The 19,399-nt window shown below is 35.3% G+C and overlaps 2 protein-coding genes across 3 annotated transcripts in view; one reads left to right on the top strand and one right to left on the bottom strand.

Moving 5' to 3' along the window:
* Nucleotides 1-5,542: 5,542 nt before the first annotated feature.
* LOC144433264 (UDP-xylose and UDP-N-acetylglucosamine transporter-like) lies at nt 5,543-16,508 on the bottom strand. The gene is made up of 10 exons (XM_078121575.1): nt 16,423-16,508; nt 14,846-14,959; nt 13,283-13,385; nt 11,527-11,576; nt 10,743-10,824; nt 8,140-8,206; nt 7,749-7,858; nt 7,068-7,143; nt 6,184-6,241; nt 5,543-5,783 (listed from the first exon to the last, which is right to left on the bottom strand). The coding sequence occupies exons 1-10, from the start codon at nt 16,506-16,508 to the stop codon at nt 5,543-5,545; spliced, it is 987 nt and encodes a 328-aa protein (XP_077977701.1).
* Nucleotides 16,509-17,119: 611 nt separating this feature from the next.
* The window catches only part of LOC144436809 (cyclin-dependent kinase 17-like), a 78,634-nt gene continuing 76,354 nt past the window's right edge, over nt 17,120-19,399 (top strand). For both annotated transcript variants that reach the window (XM_078125846.1, XM_078125703.1), the window contains exon 1: nt 17,120-17,400. The gene's annotated coding sequence lies outside the window, so the exon portion shown is untranslated. The remainder of the gene's footprint in view (nt 17,401-19,399) is intronic.

Below are 19,399 nucleotides of genomic sequence, written 5' to 3'. Positions count from 1 at the left end.
ACATGCAAATGAGATGAATGCTTCTGAAGTTAAATTTGATTCACAGAGTAATTAGAAACCAAGACTTTTCCATGGGTTTGATCATCAATGCAGTGGCTGAAAATGTCAAGCCCCCCCCCCCCCCCCCCCCCCCCCCAATATTCAAAGCTCCTTGTATGATGAGCTGGAGCAGTCTTTTCAACAATACATCCTCTGATTAATACAAATAAAGACATGAACAAACAAGATTTTGTATTTTCACTTTAATATCTATGGATCAGAAAATATACATTTCTCAAAAAGGTATGACACATTGAATATCAATAATTTACTAACAGGAAGCTAATCTTGTCGAGGAAAATGTCACAGTTTTCTTCTATTCTATAGCCAGTTTTAATTTGAATTCTACTTAAACAAGCAGGCTGTAGCCTTCCTACAATAGTTGTGGTTTCTACCTTACTGGTACAAATTTGCTCTTTAATGAAGAGAAGGAATCAAATGAGAAATGAATGTATTGTGATCATGTATATCATTCAGCAAATTGAAAAAAAACTATATTTATAAGTACTAAAATTTTAACCACTACACACAACATACTTCTGACAAGCTAAGGGAGAGTTTTCGACTGTAAATAGTCAGTCAGACTTGTTCACTCCATGATAGATGTTTTTGATTTGGAGTTGTACATTTTATTATAAGTCTTTCCATATACTGGCTTGTAGAACTAGAATGAATAAATTGACCATGTCTGTGTTTGTCTAATATAATATCTTATATTGTGATTTTGATTGTATGATTTTATGTTCAAAATATACACCAATGTACCATCATCAAATGCCTTTTCAGAACATATCAATGGAAAGAATGTCAGTACATGACATGGTGTACAAGAAATGGACAAATTTCAAATATGAAACATAGGTATGTCAAATACTAAACATGGGTATGTCAAACATGGATCCAAAAAAAGTGTATACAAAATGAGAAAAACAATACACTACACAACATTTTTGAATCATGGAGGTGTGAATTCTTCAATATAAGCCATGATTTACATCGCAAAAGAAGTAAACATTGCAAATTTGGCTGTTCTGTGTATTAAATCGTAAATATTCTTCAAAATTGTGGAACACTCCAAATTATTATGAAAAAAAAATTGGAAGAAACTGAATGCCATAAAAAACAAAATTATTACAAAGACATCTGAAAGAGAAGTACATCAGTAAATGAATAAAAATACATCTCAGTTTTGTAACACTGTAAAATTAGAACAGCTGCAAATCCGATTTGGACTATAATTAAAAAACACAGGAAGAGCACACATAAAGATAATTATGAAATATTTAGAATCAAATACTGTGTAAGCACTAATATCAAATGGACAAATTCTGTAGGTGGTGTTTAACTTTTTACATCAAACCCTGGTAAAATATGTCCAAATATAGAAATAACAGGTATATATAAAATTCCTGTCAACTTTTGTTACACAATTACTTTGTGATTGCCATACCTAAACCTTCACAACTCAAAAATCTAAAACGGAATTATAATATCATAAAAGTAGTTATAGCCTACAATTTTTTTCTACCAGTATAGTTCTGATGAATAGTTTATGAAAAATATCATTACCTATAATAGCACACAGGATTACAAATATTGCAAAGTAGCTTTTATATTGTATTATAACGATTTGGTAGCTTATCACTATTTCACAAGGATAAACTTTTTTTTTATGCATTAATAGTGAGTAGAAGTCAAGATTAATTTCCTGCCTTGACAAACCTTGATAAACACGGCTAAATGATTTGTACTACAGGAGAGTTTAGTGTAACTTCGCAATGTTCAAAAATTGTCAAACAAGGTGAATTTATAAGCTTCTTTGAAAAGTGGGGTTTTAAATGATATACCTATTAACCTGAATAGTTCCAATGTGATGACCAAAACTGTTCACCATTTTGATAGATCAAATGATAACTTACACAGGTTATAACACACAAAGTCAAGCAATTCAAATTGTTTTTTAGCATCGTGCTTTTGATCTGTCTTGGTCCATGATCCTCATCAGAACGACAAATTCTGAAGTTTTAAATCTATATGTAGTTAGGTACTTTTCACTGGTGCATGCTGGTTGTTCTGAGAACTGAACTGATCATAAAACAGCTCATGAGCAAAAGATGTAGACTTCTTTCCTTTTGCAATTGCAAGATTAGAGAAAGTTTCAGTAATTTTTCAGAGGATAAAACCCCAAAATGGCTAGTATATCTTGTTGATTTTCATTCTAACTTTCACCTGTTATCTGGTTGTCATTGCAAAAGTTTACTCAATAGAAAGCTGTCAAACTTGTAGCTTGTTGTTTTTGTTTATTGCATTGGAATACTGTTCACTGAGAATTTGCAGATTGCTGTGATGTGAAAAAAAATCTGCCATTATTTTTTCCTGTTGTTTGCAAACCCATGATTGTGTATTAAAAAGTTAGATTTTTTTTTAACCTGGTTGGAGAGCCCACAAAAGTTTGTTTCATTCAGAACAAGTTGCTGACCAAAACTTTCATGTAGTCTGCATATACCTTGTCTGCAATTCATAGCAGACTGAACTATGATCAAATGAGTCTCAATGACCAGCAACGTCAGACAACACTACCATACTCTTGTAAGTTGCAAAGTATGCTAAGTACGTCAGCATCACAAATCAAAATTTTAGTTTTAAAAAGTTTTTTATAATACAAATGTGATTCTCATCCGTATTGCTTCATCAATAGTCTAGATTTACCCATGGTATCAAATCAATTCTTTATGTCGTCCAGCTCAATGAGAAATCATAAAGCAAAAGTTGTTCATGCAAATGAGTACACACCCAACTATTCAAATGACATAAACAGGGTATAAGTAGCATCCTGAGCTGACAAATATACCATATTTGGACATTCCGTAACTGCTCCCAGTAAACACTAACTTATCATTGGATAGAATTCTGTGATTGATTAACAAAGATGTTATGTTAATTACTGTGTGGGTGGTTTCAGTTGATTTCTTCTCAGGATCCCATTGAGCTAGACTCAAAGAGAGATCTTGAGATTCGATGCCATGGCTAGCACTAGACTACCTCATCAAAAGATACTGCAGTGTCCAATTAGTTTGTATATGTACTAGTGCTTGTAGAATTGTAAACAAATAAATTTTATTGCACACCCGTGTTTATTTGGCACTGGTTATACATTCAAGCATAGCTTAAAAGAGCTAGATATCAAAATTTCGAAAACACCCCTCCGCCCCCACATATTACTACAAAAACCATACAACTCTCAGGGGATTCTCCTGATTAACATTTCATAATTTGAACTGACAATTTCCTCCAATAGAAGCTGACAGATTTTCAAAATTCTTTCCAGTCTGTCTACTACCGGTATGTTACACCATATATATTAGACTAGGCTGTTATTGCTGTGATAGTAAATGCAAATTTACTTTTAATTAAAATTCAAAGTTGAGATGTCAAAGTTGAGTCGAATGTTGCCACTGAAAATGTTACCATTTCATTTGACATATAGGTGTACCCAAATTTACAAATAGGATTAAAATTTGGGTACGAAAGACATTTTTGTCGGGTAGAGTTAGAGAAAAATTTGGTCCTGAACATAAGAATGGTCCTATCCAATCCTTAGGTCAACAATGATTATTTGTGAGAACTCAGGATGGAAGCATGGGTCTTTAAATAGGCTAAATAAAGATCATGTTTGAGGTTAGATATTGACTGGTTTAATGTACATAATAATCCATAACTTACTCATATTCCAGTCTTTAAACTTGTATATCTCTCTTTGATATAGAGTTTACTCAAATAAGTTACACAAGGAGTTAAAAAGAAATGAGTGTATCAAGCAAAGTCATGGTAGTGGCAGTCACTAATACCATGTACATATGTTAAATATTTATTCTGAAATGTACTAAATCCTGTCCTGGATTTGAATGTTTTGAATAAGTTAAGAGGTTAAAAGTATTTGAACATCTTGTCTAAGTTGAAAAGAATAACCCTGAGTTATAAATCCCCTGTTTAAGGCAGTCTTTAATTTATTTACATTTCTGTGCTTTCAAAACATCAATAATGCATTATTTTTGGAAACTGCCAAAAACCAAGTAACACATGTAAAACAAACTGTAAATGATGGTGCATTTCCTGCTTTGTGACCATAATTCTGCTCTCCATACATTTTTAGTCTAACTACAATTTTGTACAAAATACTTTGTTGGGTTTTATACAACACAATCTTCTGTGAAACACACATACCAGTATGCGCACCATGGTGGTTGATTGAAACACACATACCAGTATGCCCACCATGGTGGTTGGTTGGAACACACATACCAGTATGCCCACCATGGTCATTGGTTGGAACACACAAACCAGTATGCCCACCATGGTGGTTGGTTGGAACACACATACCAGTATGCCCACCATGGTGGTTGGTTGGAACACACATACCAGTATGCCCACCATGGTGGTTGGTTAGAACACACATACCAGTATGCCCACCATGGTGGTTGGTTAGAACACACATACCAGTATGCCCACCATGGTGGTTGGTTAGAACACACATACCAGTATGCCCACCATGGTGGTTGGTTGGAACACACATACCAGTATGCCCACCATGGTGGTTGGTTGAAACACACATACCAGTATGCCCACCATGGTGGTTGGTTGAAACACACATACCAGTATGCCCACCATGGTGGTTGGTTGAAACACACATACCAGTATGCCCACCATGGTGTTTGGTTGGCACTCAGGTAGGCTTCTTTGTCAAATCAATCAAATACATTTTTCTCACAGAGAAATTTGGAAAAGTGCCCTGAGAAAAAAACAACTTAAAGAATCAATCTTACACACTTGTGAAGTATTTTCCCCTTAGTTGGTCCTTTTTTTTTACAGTCATAATGAGGTATGTGTTGAACTGAAATATATCAAGCCTCGTTTTAAATGGAACAAAATCAAGGAGTACTGGTAGATATTTCATGAAATTGAAAAGATGTAATTTAGTAACAAACTGAGGAAGATTACTACAATGTATTATATGTTTTTTTTCGCTACTAAGAAATTCTAGTACTAAGAAATTCTAGAACTACATAATACAATAACATTTGCAAAAATCCACCAACAGGTAAATCTCAATACAGGGGCAATCCAGGTTTAGGCTTATGAAGATAAGACACAAACTAAAATTTGTTGCTCAATGTTATGACAACATTTTCTGAAAGAAGTGAAATTCAATGTTGTACGGTTTGTCTGTTGGTTGGGACTGCTTCAAATTCAGTAATCAAGTGATATATGGTATGTGGCAGTTATGCTTCACTTTCTAATAATTTACATAACTGTGTTATCATAGTCTGTAAGGTATGCCGTGATGAGCGCCCTCACACATCAGTTAACTGATGAGGGCCGAGTTAACCAATGAGGGGGGAGCAACACAACATATCTTACAGTCTACTCTAAACAGTAATTAAGATAAAATACTTTGTTTGTCATTAAAATCTCTTCTAGTTTGATATGTTTTTTTCCCATTAGATCATTGCACTTTCTGTTTTGGTACAGAAAACAAATTTTGCACCTTATTGATGACATCAACAAAGAGAAAAGTACCAAGGAATACAAGGCAAGTGCCAAACCAATGGTATATAGTAAATGGATTTCTGAAATACAGAATGGAGAATAACAAACTGATAAATTTCCTCAGGGTTATCACCAAGGTGACGATTAATGATGGACACTCCGATGTCAAGATGAACACTCCATTTATACAGAGATACCTGAAAATATGGTTAAGGAAAATTATGCATTTTTCTTAGGCTCCTCAAATATTAAAGTATCCACCGTGCCAAAGCCTACCTGTATTTTCTCTATTGCACACAAAATCATAAAAATAATGAGATAAACATGGCGGTGAAAAATCATGAGGATTTCTGTTACTTTCAGAATAACATTTGAACAGTGTCATTATGATCTGATTTGCATACAATGGGTTGACACACATTATTATATGGACCAGTGCAGAATTACTGAAAAATGAAGGAAGTGCGGTGGTTGTTTTTGCTAGCTACAGGCTCCTTCTTACACCCATGTAGGTGAAAATACTTGAAATGAGTCTGTCATAATAGAGCACCTGATATAAATTACAAATTGTGGATTGTTTCTAGTAAAAAAGGATACTGAGTAATACAGTTTCCAAGTAAATATACCCACATCTTGGGAAATCCAAATAATAGTTCTGAAATGGAATGAAGAAAACATATGTATCCTTTCATATCTGCTACTATGCCATCTAGTGGCAGTGAGTAAACTTGGTTCTATTGGAAAGTTCTTGGTAATACATGTCATTTTTATTTAAGATTCATAAAAATAAAGCCCCTCCCCCCCACCACACACACACACACACACACACACACACACACACACACACACACACACACACACAGTTACATTTGGTGGTAGAAATAAAAAGAGAAAAAGAAATACATTGACTTTGGTGCATTCGAAATGCAAGGATAAGAAAAATAATTTCAAATGTAAGACTCTGTGGATGGTCGATTTAAAAGAGCAGTCGAATTGATGGGATTATTACGGTAATGTTGTTGTTTTGTACTTGCCTCTAACATCATTTATTCAATTGGACAGGAACCATGGTACAAAATCTATTAATATAGCATGTTGCAAGTAACTGTTCACTGGCTCTGTCTGATACAATCACAGAAAACAGCAAGAAACTGCAGGCATGACACTTTAAGAGAGCAAGATTGCTCCATTTTAATCTGAATGAAATTAACCAATTGCATTTAAAAACGTATTGCAACTAGATGCACAAATGCAGGCACCAATGTTTTGATGTCTGCATGGTGGCAGTAAGCTCAAATGTCGCCGAGAGATTGTATTTATTCAATTTGTTGTCTTTAAGTGTAGCATGCAGTTTCTTATTATTGGTTTCTGTGTGATAGAATCAAACAAAGTTAGCAATGGGTGTTCATAATTTTTTTAATCTTAGTGTAGTGAAAAGAATGTGATTTAGTATAACAATATGTACAGTAAACCCTACTTACCTGATTGTGAAAACAAGATACAATGTTTATAGATGTCAGATGCTAGGAATAAGAATGCTGGTAGAGGAAGAGTATGCTGTAAATAAAGCAAATAACTTTAGTGATATATTCATGAACTGAACTGTACTATTTTCTGTAAGACATGGTATTTCTTAACTCATCACTTGCGAATCATATATGTGATTTGTGATATTGACCACAGGAATCAGCTGTATTCATGTCATGCTGTAGGTTTGGTGACTTTCTCCTCCCCTCTCCACATTCTACTTTGGTAATGACACACAATGTTGTTGTGTTAATGTTGTGGATACCAAATGAGCACTACCGGTATTTCACTATTTCGTGACATTTTTGGATGCATACTTTTAAGTCCACTCTTTCTGAACTCCAAAACTGAACCTAATTTGATGCATGTATCAGTCAACATACCAATAATATCTAACAGTAACAGTGTGTTTTTATTCATCTAAGAAATACAGGATTGATTAAAGTTTGTTTCTTGTCTCTTGATAAGACATTTCCCCATTTTGATACTCAAATTGTAACATAAATACCTGACAGTGCAAGTCTAGTTTATGAACTGACATCTCCAACAAAATGATTAACATAGAATCTTTATGTGGGTTATGGCAGCTGGGAAGTAAGTGATACAATCGATACTGCTATAATAGAAATACTCACAGAGTAAAATAATGCCTCTTTTGGTTGTTTTCCGAAGTTAGTATACAATTCTTCTTGGTAGATACCCATCCTAGCGGACATGAATAATGCAAACACTAACATACCAATTCCTGTATTTGAAAATGAAATCACACATACATACATATAGTGGTGAGAAAAACATACATGTAAATTGTATGCACCAATATGCAAATCCCAGATGGTGAGTGTGCATGCCTGATGTTTGCATATGTGTGAGTGAACATTTTCAACTTTTAGACAGTTGATGAAATTTTGCATAGGGTATAGGTAGCCTTGAAGAGGTTTAAAACACAGTTTTAGCCCAAGTAAAGGTAATTTGTCAGAGTATGTGTATAGAGGGCAGTGTTTCAGAACAAAGTGCAATACTTGCCTATCAACCACATTACAAAATCATACCAAGGATCACCAGTTTCTGACTTCAATTGTGGTCCTTTACCCTGAAAAAGATCATAGCATTGTTCTTCTTTAACAGTGTTGGAGGAAAGGGGTCGCCCAAGATACAAACAAAAGAGAGAGTAAAGAACAAGCCAGGTGTAAATCAAATACAGTAAATAAAGCAACTCAAGTACATGTATACATAACAAGTCTTTGTACACAGTTACCTCAAATACTTCACTTATAACAATGGCGCCATGATTTAAGAGAAATTGGTGGCAACAAATAAATACTACACAAAGTGATAGGCAAGAAATGGCTCGATTTTGATAATTGGGCCTGGAGGCCAGTCAAGGTCAAAGTTCAAAGTCTTTTTTAAAAAGAAAGCTGTACACCTAATAAATATGAAAGTACACACTTGAATGGCATCTGTAAGTATTAAAGTTTTAGAGGTATGCAGTAAATCTTGATTGTTCACTACAAATATGGCAGCCATTCACTAAAAAGTTAGATGAGAACAAAAAGGAATGCAGGTGTAGAATTATTTTGTTCTGTATCACTTAAATATTATTTACAATAAACTGGAGACACATAAATGCTACAAAGTATGTGCAATATGAAAGAAACGGCATAATTATGAGAGTCCACCCTAAAGATTAAGGTCAAAGTTCACTGTCTTGCAAGAAAGCCTGCATTTGGTCATATTGGGTTAGACACTAGAATGGTGTCTCTATGCATTAAAGTTTCTGACTTATGTGGTAACATATTGCTTGTATACCAAGGGTACAGCCACAATTCAGTAAAAATGATATAAGTACCAAAATTAATACTTGGGTAATTAATACTTAGTTTACCTCTATTTTACCTGTGAATATGATTTAAAAGAAATTGGCAACAATGAAATACTACAAAGTGTCTGTGATATGCAATAACTGTCTTGATTTTGATAACTGACCCTGGAGATCAAGGTCAAAGGTCAAAGACTTGCAGCTGATAATATGGGGTAGACACTTGATTTGAGTCTCTGCATTACAGTTTTTGAGTTATACAGTAAATATTGATCTTTGATTACAAACATGACTACCAGTCAGTTAAATTTGTTGACGTTTCAAACAAAGTGATGTGATGCCCCATATGATATGTCATCTATGTACAAGGTTTGATTGAAATCAGACTTGACATGTGTGAGAAATGATGTATTACGGACGGGCAGATGGATGGACAGACAAACCCCATTGTTAGGCCAAAAAAAAAAAATAATCTGGTTCTGGTCAGGGTAAACTTTCTAAAGTGGTGCGACGACGCGCGTTTTTTTTTTTTTTCGTAATTTTTTTTTTTTTTTTTTGCAAATTAGTAAATACACATTTTTGACACTTTACATGCTCTCGGAAGATGTCATACAACTCTGGAAGTTGGCACTGTTGTATGGCAAGTTTTATACGATGCGGATCAATCATCCATCAGGGCATCATCACTAGTCACATTTACAAATTTATCTTATCGCCCAGTGATTTGCAGTTATAATCCCATCCAAGATAATAATGAGTCTTGCCTTGCAACCACTGTATAATGTCATTGTGCAACTTGTAACGTTAAATAATGAGAAATAGGTCTGTCCAACGGACGTAGAGGAGGCAGTGTTTTCTTTCGAGCACCGTCCGTCATCAGTCTGATACGCAGTCTGTATACGCTACGATGTTCGACACGTCTTTCTATCTCATCGCAGCTGGAAAGACGTGTCGAACATCGTAGCGCATACATCCAGAGCTAACTGCTTACGCTACAGGAAAATCTTTGTATTCAGAAGGCAGAACGAAACGATCACCAGAACTAAGAACACCTCGAAAGTCAGCTGAATTGATATCAACATTTCGATTGCTCACGACGTACTCAAACTTCAGACATTTTCGAAACATGTGAGCGGTTTACCACCTAGCACAGTGAACACACTATTTCCCGTGATTCCCATCAACCACGCTCATCGTACATATTACGTACACATATCGTACGGGGTATGCAACAGTACTAGAAGAAAAGGGTACCCGTTACCAAATAGAAGTGCGCCATCACACGAGTTAAATTTTTCCGCTAGCCTTGCATACAGTGTTGATCGACGGGGAATTGTTAATAAGGAACGGGAAAGCAAAAATTATCGGAAAAAAAAGGATCGACGCGGGGGTATTCAGGGCACGCGCGCGCTGACCAGAACCAAACATATTTTTTTTTTGGCCTTATAGGCCCTCCTTTGGGGAGACTACAAAGGAAACCAGCTAGAACTGAGATGGAGGACAAAACATCTACCTGATCACCTGTTGCAGCCAACCGAACGATGTCACATTCAGTCAATCTGCTATTACGCCATCTAGTGGCAGCAAGTGAAAAAAAATAGCGGTTATAGTCAGAAGTTTTTGGTGATGCTTTCGTACTTCCACTTGTGTGAAATTGGTTAAAAACAATTTTCAGAAAGCAAATCAAACCTTCAATTTGATCAAACTTCAATCAGCATTGAATAAAACTGTACTAAGTTTAGGATATGACATCTAGAAGTAGTTTACTACAGCTAACCAAGGCTCAACTCACTTAAATTTCTAGACTTACCATTTGTTGTGCTGATGCTATTGTACACATACAGATACCAATAGTTATCATGAATACAGATAGATATTTGGACACATTATACCTAGAACAGAACAATTATCATAAGTACAACGAGATACTTCTTCATAATGCAAGATTCTGTCAGTCAGTATTGCTAAAATTTAGTACATTATTGGTGTTTTATACTGTACTAGTATTTCTACTAGTATTATACTGTACTAGTATTTGCCTTGCATTATTGACTACATGGTGTATGTATTATCCTATGAGCTCAATGTCCAAGTACTAAATAAAAAGAACAGTAACTGCCGTAAATAGTAGATTGAATGACAGGTTTGTTGGGAATTGAAAAAAATATTGTGTCATCGCTTCACTTTAGACAAAATGTCATGACCAGAAACAATTTTTTTGGGGGGGACCTAATATATTATTATTACCGTACACCAGTACATTGTAGTGCATCATTTCTTGTGTATAGTAATGCATTTAATTGGTATTTCACTTTCTATCGGTGTTTAACCAATGAAAATGTAAACATTTTCTTTAGTGGCAATATTGAATCTATCATAATATGTCATATGTGTATTACAGCAGTAGTAACAATGTCACTGTTCAATGTCTTGATGTACACAAAAGTGGTCAATTTTCCAGCATTGACATACACATAACTAGATGTAATCAAGTCACCTTGTGACCGTGAATAGTAATACAAGTAAAGAGACAAAGCAGCTATAAGGTACTTCCTATTAAAGTCATCACAAAAGACAAATAATTCTTTACTTACTCTCTCTTTAAAATGATAATTCCTAGGACCATGTTTGCGATCAGAGAACCCTGAAATTAAGAAATAAACAATAAATACTACGGCTAACAAGAAAATGACTATGTGACAACAGTTTTATCTAATCACAGATCAATCAACTCTTTGAATGTTCTGGCAAGAATCTTACTGAGCCCTTTTCAAAGCTTTCAAAGCTCTCATAAACTTCAATATGAAAGGTTGTACTTAGTTACAGCATAGATGTTGTAAATTAGACTACAAGGATCATCACATGTTTGGACATTCCTTAGTTGGTACATGTCAATGGGATTGGTGACTTATATGAGTGTGTTTAACATGCAATGACTCTTAGCCTATAGTTGGCATATAATGAAGAACTCTAATTGTTCTTATTGCAGGTAAATATATAGACAGACATGTTTTCAATAACATGCATGATATTTTCCTTTCTTGTGTAAATTTTTCTTTTAATCTTTCAAGTTTCCTACTATTGGTTACTGTATGTATGTTACATGTATGTGTGTTACTTTGGCAGACTTTCATATTAACTTTTCAACTTTTCATTGTTTGAAATATTTGTCATGGATGTTTTTGTTAATCACTCACTAATGCATCTAGAACAAATACCTCAGGCTGCATCATATGTATGCATGTTAGCATGGCAGGCAGTGTTAATATTGATTTTGCATCAAATATGTTCTTTTGGGTTTTGTGGGTGAAATAGTACGTTAATTTTGTAGAGAGGACAGTACGCAAGATCTTTGACTCAGTGCACTTATTGTCACCTCAGTGTGCCCTCTCAGCCAAAACTTATTGTCACCTCAGTGTGCTCTCTCAGCCAAAACTTATTGTCACCTCAGTATGCCCTCTCAGCAAAAACTTATTGTCACCTTAGAAATCAGTGTGCCCTCTAAGCCCTGTGACCTTAAAATAGTTGATACTGTACTATCCCTTACAATAATTACTCTCCAATAATTGGTGACTTGCACGAAAACCCATTTTTACACCCACAACAAAAAGTGCACTTTTGTCTTCTAGAGTTAGTAGAAGCATTTGTGAGATTACTATATCGGAGGTCATTGTCCGTTCTTTATTAGAATTGTTGACAATAAAGTGGTCAAAGGTCATCTGTCTCTGTCTATTGCACAGTCACTGTTCCAATACTACACTTGAACTATCATGGAGATAGTACGCAGGGTATTCAGGTAATCTTTAGATCAGTGATAATGAATGAACTATGGCAAATCTAGGAAACATAATCCCTGCGGTTTGGAGTGGCAATATTGCAAATGTATTGAATGTGGTGTAAAATTAGTAGCACTCAGTCTTTAATTAACAGATGATTACACTTTGAATCTTTGTTGTCATAGGATGAGCTTGACATTGACACAGTAAGACCAGACAGTCATGTTCATCCTATGACAATGAATGGTTCTAAGCTTTAGCTAGTCCTATAGTGCCAAAACTACCAAATATTCTATTTTTACATAGCCTGTCTATTTGCTGGATGTGTGAATCCATCATGCTCAGTCTAAAACCTAACATTCACATCAAGAATGAGTGTAGCAGAGTCACAGGTCTGGCCATTACTATTTATATAGCATAATTTATGAGCAACATGGCAGAACTTGCTCATTAATATCCTTTCCTTGCTCTGAACGTGTTCATCACACTTCTGCTTTTATCTCGGCCACAATTTTGTTACATTGCCATGGTCTTCTATGCAATGACCATGCCATAACATAACTCTTGTACTTACAGCTCTGAAGATCATGTGCAGGGGTACTGGAATATTGAAATTAAGTGCATAATTGTTGACAACACTGGTTAGGAAGAAAAACATCACCATGGTTGCATAATGCCTGTAAAAATAAAAAAGAGAAAAATTAAAGATTTTACGAATATCTTGACGCTACTAGTATTTCGTAGGTTTGCATTGCAAAAATATTTGTCAGATATGATACAGCTCTGGCATAGTCACTTTTGCACTCAGGACTGAAGTTTTATAGTATGGATTGTATTTTGTATAAAAAATATGACAGAACTTCAACCCCATAACTCATGAGTGCAAGTGTGGTGTATTTGCATGGATCTCTGCAGTGTTCTCTGTGGTCATACTTTCATGAGTACAGTGAGTATAAAGTGAAAGTGCAGCAGAAAACACTGAAAGCATGACTGCAAATATTCCCGAGTACCAACACTTGGGCACCAATCTGGCATGGGTAATGTTATCATTATTTAATCATATTTTTTTCCCGTAACAGTAAACTTCTGTAATAATCATACAGATGTACTTTGCGATCATGTGATTTTGTGTACAATGAATAATCATACCCTGAGATATGGAACACCAGAGCAAGTCCATGGCTGGTCTTACACTTTCATTTGGTATTTATATTTGTGTTGTGTTTACATGGACTGATAAGTACATTTGGTTAGCCAAACCCAGTACAATATCCTCTCTACCTCCATACTGACTTAGCCATACAGTGTCAACAATACAACAATGGACCTTGCAAACACAAACATCCCTTCTGACTGGAAAAATCGGCTTTCCAAAATTAGGGCCTAGTAACAGTGCCAGCCAAAACTGCTCACACTTGTTTTGTTGGATGTTAACACTGTCAAGCAATTGACTGGCAACTGACTGGCACCTGACTAACTGAAAGAGATGTAAGCACCATATTCAGAAATCAAAACTATCAACTGAGTTTAGTAATCAAATACTTTCTACACATAATGCTGGCAAAGTTGTTAGACTACAGTAGCATCATAAACATAAACTGTTTAACCACCGATTCCTGCTATTGTGGGAAGGTACAAGGGGAACACTGTTCAAGGAAATATATGTAAAGGCATTTTTTGTAAACTTTGGGTTCTGGGGAGTCATTTCATTATTTTACATCACATAAGTTTTGCGCAATTGCCAACAAACACCAAATTGAAACTTTTATCATTTATTCTGTGACTGATTTAGCAGTGATCAAGGGATGCCTCATAGCAATCAGAATGCATATGTATGTATTAGATAGACAACAAATATTCATGTCATGACTCCTACGTGTGTATTACCTTCAGATAAAGTCATGTATATGTATTGTTCACCCAATACATATGCATCTCTACTTACTCCCATGAGGCAACACTGAACCAATGCTAGGACAATGAATGTGAAGCAAGTTTCAATTTGGCATTTCTTGGAAATTGCGTGAAATTTATGTGAAATGTCTCTTTAGAAATCAAAGTTTATGAAAATGCTTTCTTTTCCTGGAGTGCCATTCCTTTTTACCCTTTCTAAATCTTTACTTGTCAACTAACTTACTTGATTGGTATGGCTGGCTTTGTTCTTCCACATTTGAAATAATTGACAAATCCTTCAGCAGAAATAAAGGCAAATTGAGAAAATGTGATAATATTTCCAGCACCAGGACAATCCCTGCAAAAAAAAAAGTGATAACAGAATTGGAATATTGAATCAAAGTCATTTATAAATGGTATAGATCAAAATGCAGATTTTTTAATTTTGTTTTGCTTTGAAGAGAGTTCAACAAATACATGTTGTATGATTTCTCAGCATCCAAAGGTTTGATCAACTTCTTGAATCTGAGTACAATCTAGTTACTACTGTGAGCAGATTATCAGGTACAATATCTTGTTATGAGTAATTATATATATACGACTGTTTACTACTGTGGATGGAAGGGTGCTAGGATACATGTCGGCTGAAATAATCTCACTTTAAATTTAATGTGCTACCTTTTGGATATACCATTCAAGGAATTGGTCTGAAAGAGCACCTGCTATACATATTTTTCTCATGTTTGTTTGGCAGAAATATTTTGAGGAAAATATTTAAACTAAGTTATAAAGTGTGACAGACTCTTTATTAATTCTTACTTCTAAAAGGAGATATAACCTTCAAGAACTAATTTTTTTAATGCTGCAATTTGATTTTGACATTTCAATGCTTATTCACTTGGGATGTTATTTAGGCTTTAAGAAGACCACAAGAACTTTTGAAGTAATGCATATTTTAGCTTGATTGCAGCTAAGTGTGAGATAATGGGTTTTTAGTCATCAAATGAATTTAACTTAATTAAAAAAATTGAAACATAAGGTTCAACTTCGTAAAGTTCTAAAAAAAAATTTTTTTTCTCCATAAGTGCCCTTGTAAATGCCTAGGATTTGATCCCATGATGTTCGTGCATTGATGCTATCTTATCAGCAGAGAAAAATGAAGAGATAGGACCATTCTTTACATAATATGTTCCATAGTCCAGCAAGGCAAGTGATTTTAATAATATAATCCGACATAGGCCTATACAGGTGTGTTGCATAACCAAACAACAATGATTATGGACCAAGCAAAGGAGATTAGCTGACCTAGTCTAACTCAACACAGATTACACTGAATGGCGTTATTATTCTATTATGAATCTCATTGACATGCAAACTTACTACAATGGAGAACAAAATGAGACATATGTGGACACATATGGAATTGTAGAAGCACAATGCCGCAATAACATGTACGAAGATACACAGAATGTAGGCTGCTGCCTGGGGCTTATAGTGTAGGCAGTTGGTTGTCTGATACCAGGTAACATAGGAAACAGACTTGAAAGATATTAGTAAGAGCATGGAGGTATAAAAATTATATCTCCATGGTAAGAGTCACAATATGTTTGGGTATTATTATGATTATGTAACGATGCTGATCAAGAATCTCACGTTTTTCGTTTTGTGAAAGGTGTTTTTGAAAAATCTAAAGATCAGGTAACTGGTTTGTGACTTCCAGCCCCCCCCCCCCCCCTCCAGCTCCCCATTACACGTAATTATGAAAACTCATTACATTCCGATGGACACAGACGTTTGTAGATATAATAACCATATACTTACTTGATGATCAGTTCGAGGAACACCACATTACTGCAACAGCCCAGAAACACGAGAAATATAGCGAATATAGCATACGACTGTAACATTGTTGAAAGACAGGAAGACGCTAGCGGTCCACTACAACACTTGAAGGTGACACACCAACAAAACAACCGGTGCTTCTGAACTTGAAATTGAAGGGTACATAAATATTATATGGATTGCTAGATCGACAAGGCAATACACTAAACGTAACTACCCACAACTAATTCAGAGCTCCGAAAGAGGAAACCCATGCGGTCCACAATACCGTGTATAATTTACACGTGGCTGAAAATGAATGGCACCGGCAGATTATACAGTCTTCATGACTCCCTGATAGTAATACTCGGAAAGCGGATAGCATAGGAGGGTCGAGGGCACGACGAGTGAGTGTGATAAGTAGAGTGGTCAGAGCGCCACCAACGCCTTTTAATTTGTATCTTGACCCTCTAGGTTTACTATTGATATACATACTATTATTTACGTCACCTTTATATAAGTGCAAGTCTTTATATAATTTTTCTGGGTAAATCAACTCATAAAAATGTATTAAATGTTTTAAGTTCTACATGAGCATGCATATATACCAGATTATAATTTGATTTTCGACTTTGAATAGTTCACTTAGAGGGTCCCAAGATACCCCAAATGACCTCATTCGCAAAGAATCCTGGGACAGTGAGCAACCCAAAATGGACGAAAGTGCAGCGATTGGTACACAGTGAAAATTGAAAGGTTTCATATAAAGCAAGAGATCCCTTTATCGAATGCACCAGAAATGTTGTCTCTGAATCAGCGTCACAGTACATAATCATTAAAACGGACCAGAAGTTTGCATCGTTTGTTAATTCACTCAGATGATTCGAACACCGGTCTACGAGTTGGGACCAGCCGCAGTCTTCTGCGTCTCTCAGTGTATGTAATACTTCGGCTGTGGAAACGGCTTCGTTTCATCTGGTGAGTAGTTACACATTTTTACTCCGGTTTACCTTCATTCATTGCTTTCCGTAAGTGATTAGAAAACGTAGTGTCTGCTGACGACGTTGCCCCAAAGTGTTGAGAATTGTCATTTCGGGAGGTGGGCCTAAAAGAGCCAAAGAAGGGAATGCTGTCCTGACTTGAAGTGACTGTATTTTAATTTTAATCAGCTGAGTCTGCCATTGTGTTTTCAAAGTACTGATCAATACTAAGATGGGTCTACGAAGGCCGTTCGTTTGCCTTGGCCGCACAAACCTGACATGAAATTGTTATTGAAATTTAGAATTGAACTTGACAACGCTATCATTTAATGGACGTTTAGCGAAACAGATTGTGTCGACCATGACGAACGTGCAACCACAAGTGATATCGTGTTTATTTATTTATAGTACTTTATGATAGGCTTTTTGACAATCAACGGGCCTTGTCTATTGTTCGCCAGTATTTGTCAGTGTCAAAACGAATTAATGCAGATGTTTGGCCTGGCATGAAAATAACGATGATGCAATGTACAAATTAAAACGTCCTAATATTTGATGTAATTGTTTTATTTTGACCTGAAATTTGTTGCATTGTGTATTTGGTATCAAAGACATGTGTGACATTCACTGACAGTGCCAGTATACCTCCCATTAATAGAATAAAACAAACTGTGACAGTTGTGAATTATAAAAGTAATGAGAAAGTTATGTGTGGAATGATAAGTAAATTTACATTGTTAATTTTTTTGGATAAAAAAGTGATTCATGTATGTCAGAGATCACTGTATTTTAAAAAAGATGAACACCTTGTGATTTGTATCAGCACAGATATCAATTTCTCATCATCGATATGGATATCACCGCACCAGTAACACTACGATTCAGAAAGTTTCTTTGAAGCAAGGCCAAACACCTACTATTTTGCAGAAGTTTGTGTTTTCATTTACATTTTTTTTTAGAAAATAGTTTATTTCTTAGAAACCAGGAGTAGGCTTTACCCCTTGTTTTCTGGCCATTGAACACATGTATCATTAGATCAGGAGTAAAAATAATAATAATAATAAGAATTTATTCCCACGTACAAAAAAAAATTTGATTACAGAACAGAACAAAATATCCCTATGTATATACAATAAACATGTTATTCAGGAAAAGGATGTGGAAGTACATGTAGTTGTTACACAACTAATCGAGTCCTATTCAGAAAAAAATGAGGGACATAATTTATGTGAATTTTTACCTATGAGCAGATGAAGGTATTGAAATCACACTTCAAAGACACATTCTTGTGAATACATAGATGAATTGTACATAACTTGGAGAAGAGATCCTGTAATTATAGCAGTGGGATTGATTTTCATCTCAAACAAGGTTATGATCCATGGGAGCTGTAGACATTGATTTTTCTTCATCTAAAAAATGACCTCTGTTAGATTTCGATTTCCTAGCAGATGGATGAGAGTTTTAATATGCAAGAATCGACGTTTCTCGTATAGTCATTGAATATTATATGGAACAAGGTAGATAAAAAGAAACATTAGTGAGCTTGATGATATTACAATATTTCCATCCACTTCAGCATTGATCCTCAGAACAGGAGTCTTCTTTTTTTTGCATTGATCATCTCCCAAATCAATAAACAAAGATTTTTAGACCGGAAACTTATAGACTGGGAACAGATGGGAAGCCAGGACCATATCACCCTAAGGGACTTGACTGAACGGAAGTCTGAAGACCAGACAGTATATAAACAAAGCTGTTGAGACCCTGATGTGTATTTGGTTGGGTTGCATTAAAGTTGGTACATCCAGACTTTCTTCTCCATGATTATCATGATTATCATACACAGTGTAGACGGTGTTGGTTTACCAGTAAAAATAGCACTTACCAAAGTCAGCCTAAAGGAATGTGTTGTCAGTGTCTAAACTTAGTTTCCACTGAACTGTGGTATCCATGTATGGTAATTACCAGTATCATGAGCCATGTGTATTTGCACT

This window comes from Glandiceps talaboti, chromosome 1, assembly GCF_964340395.1.
Source record: "Glandiceps talaboti chromosome 1, keGlaTala1.1, whole genome shotgun sequence".
In the NCBI taxonomy this organism is placed as follows: domain Eukaryota; kingdom Metazoa; phylum Hemichordata; class Enteropneusta; family Spengelidae; genus Glandiceps; species Glandiceps talaboti.
This window is presented reverse-complemented; position numbering and strand designations above follow the sequence as displayed.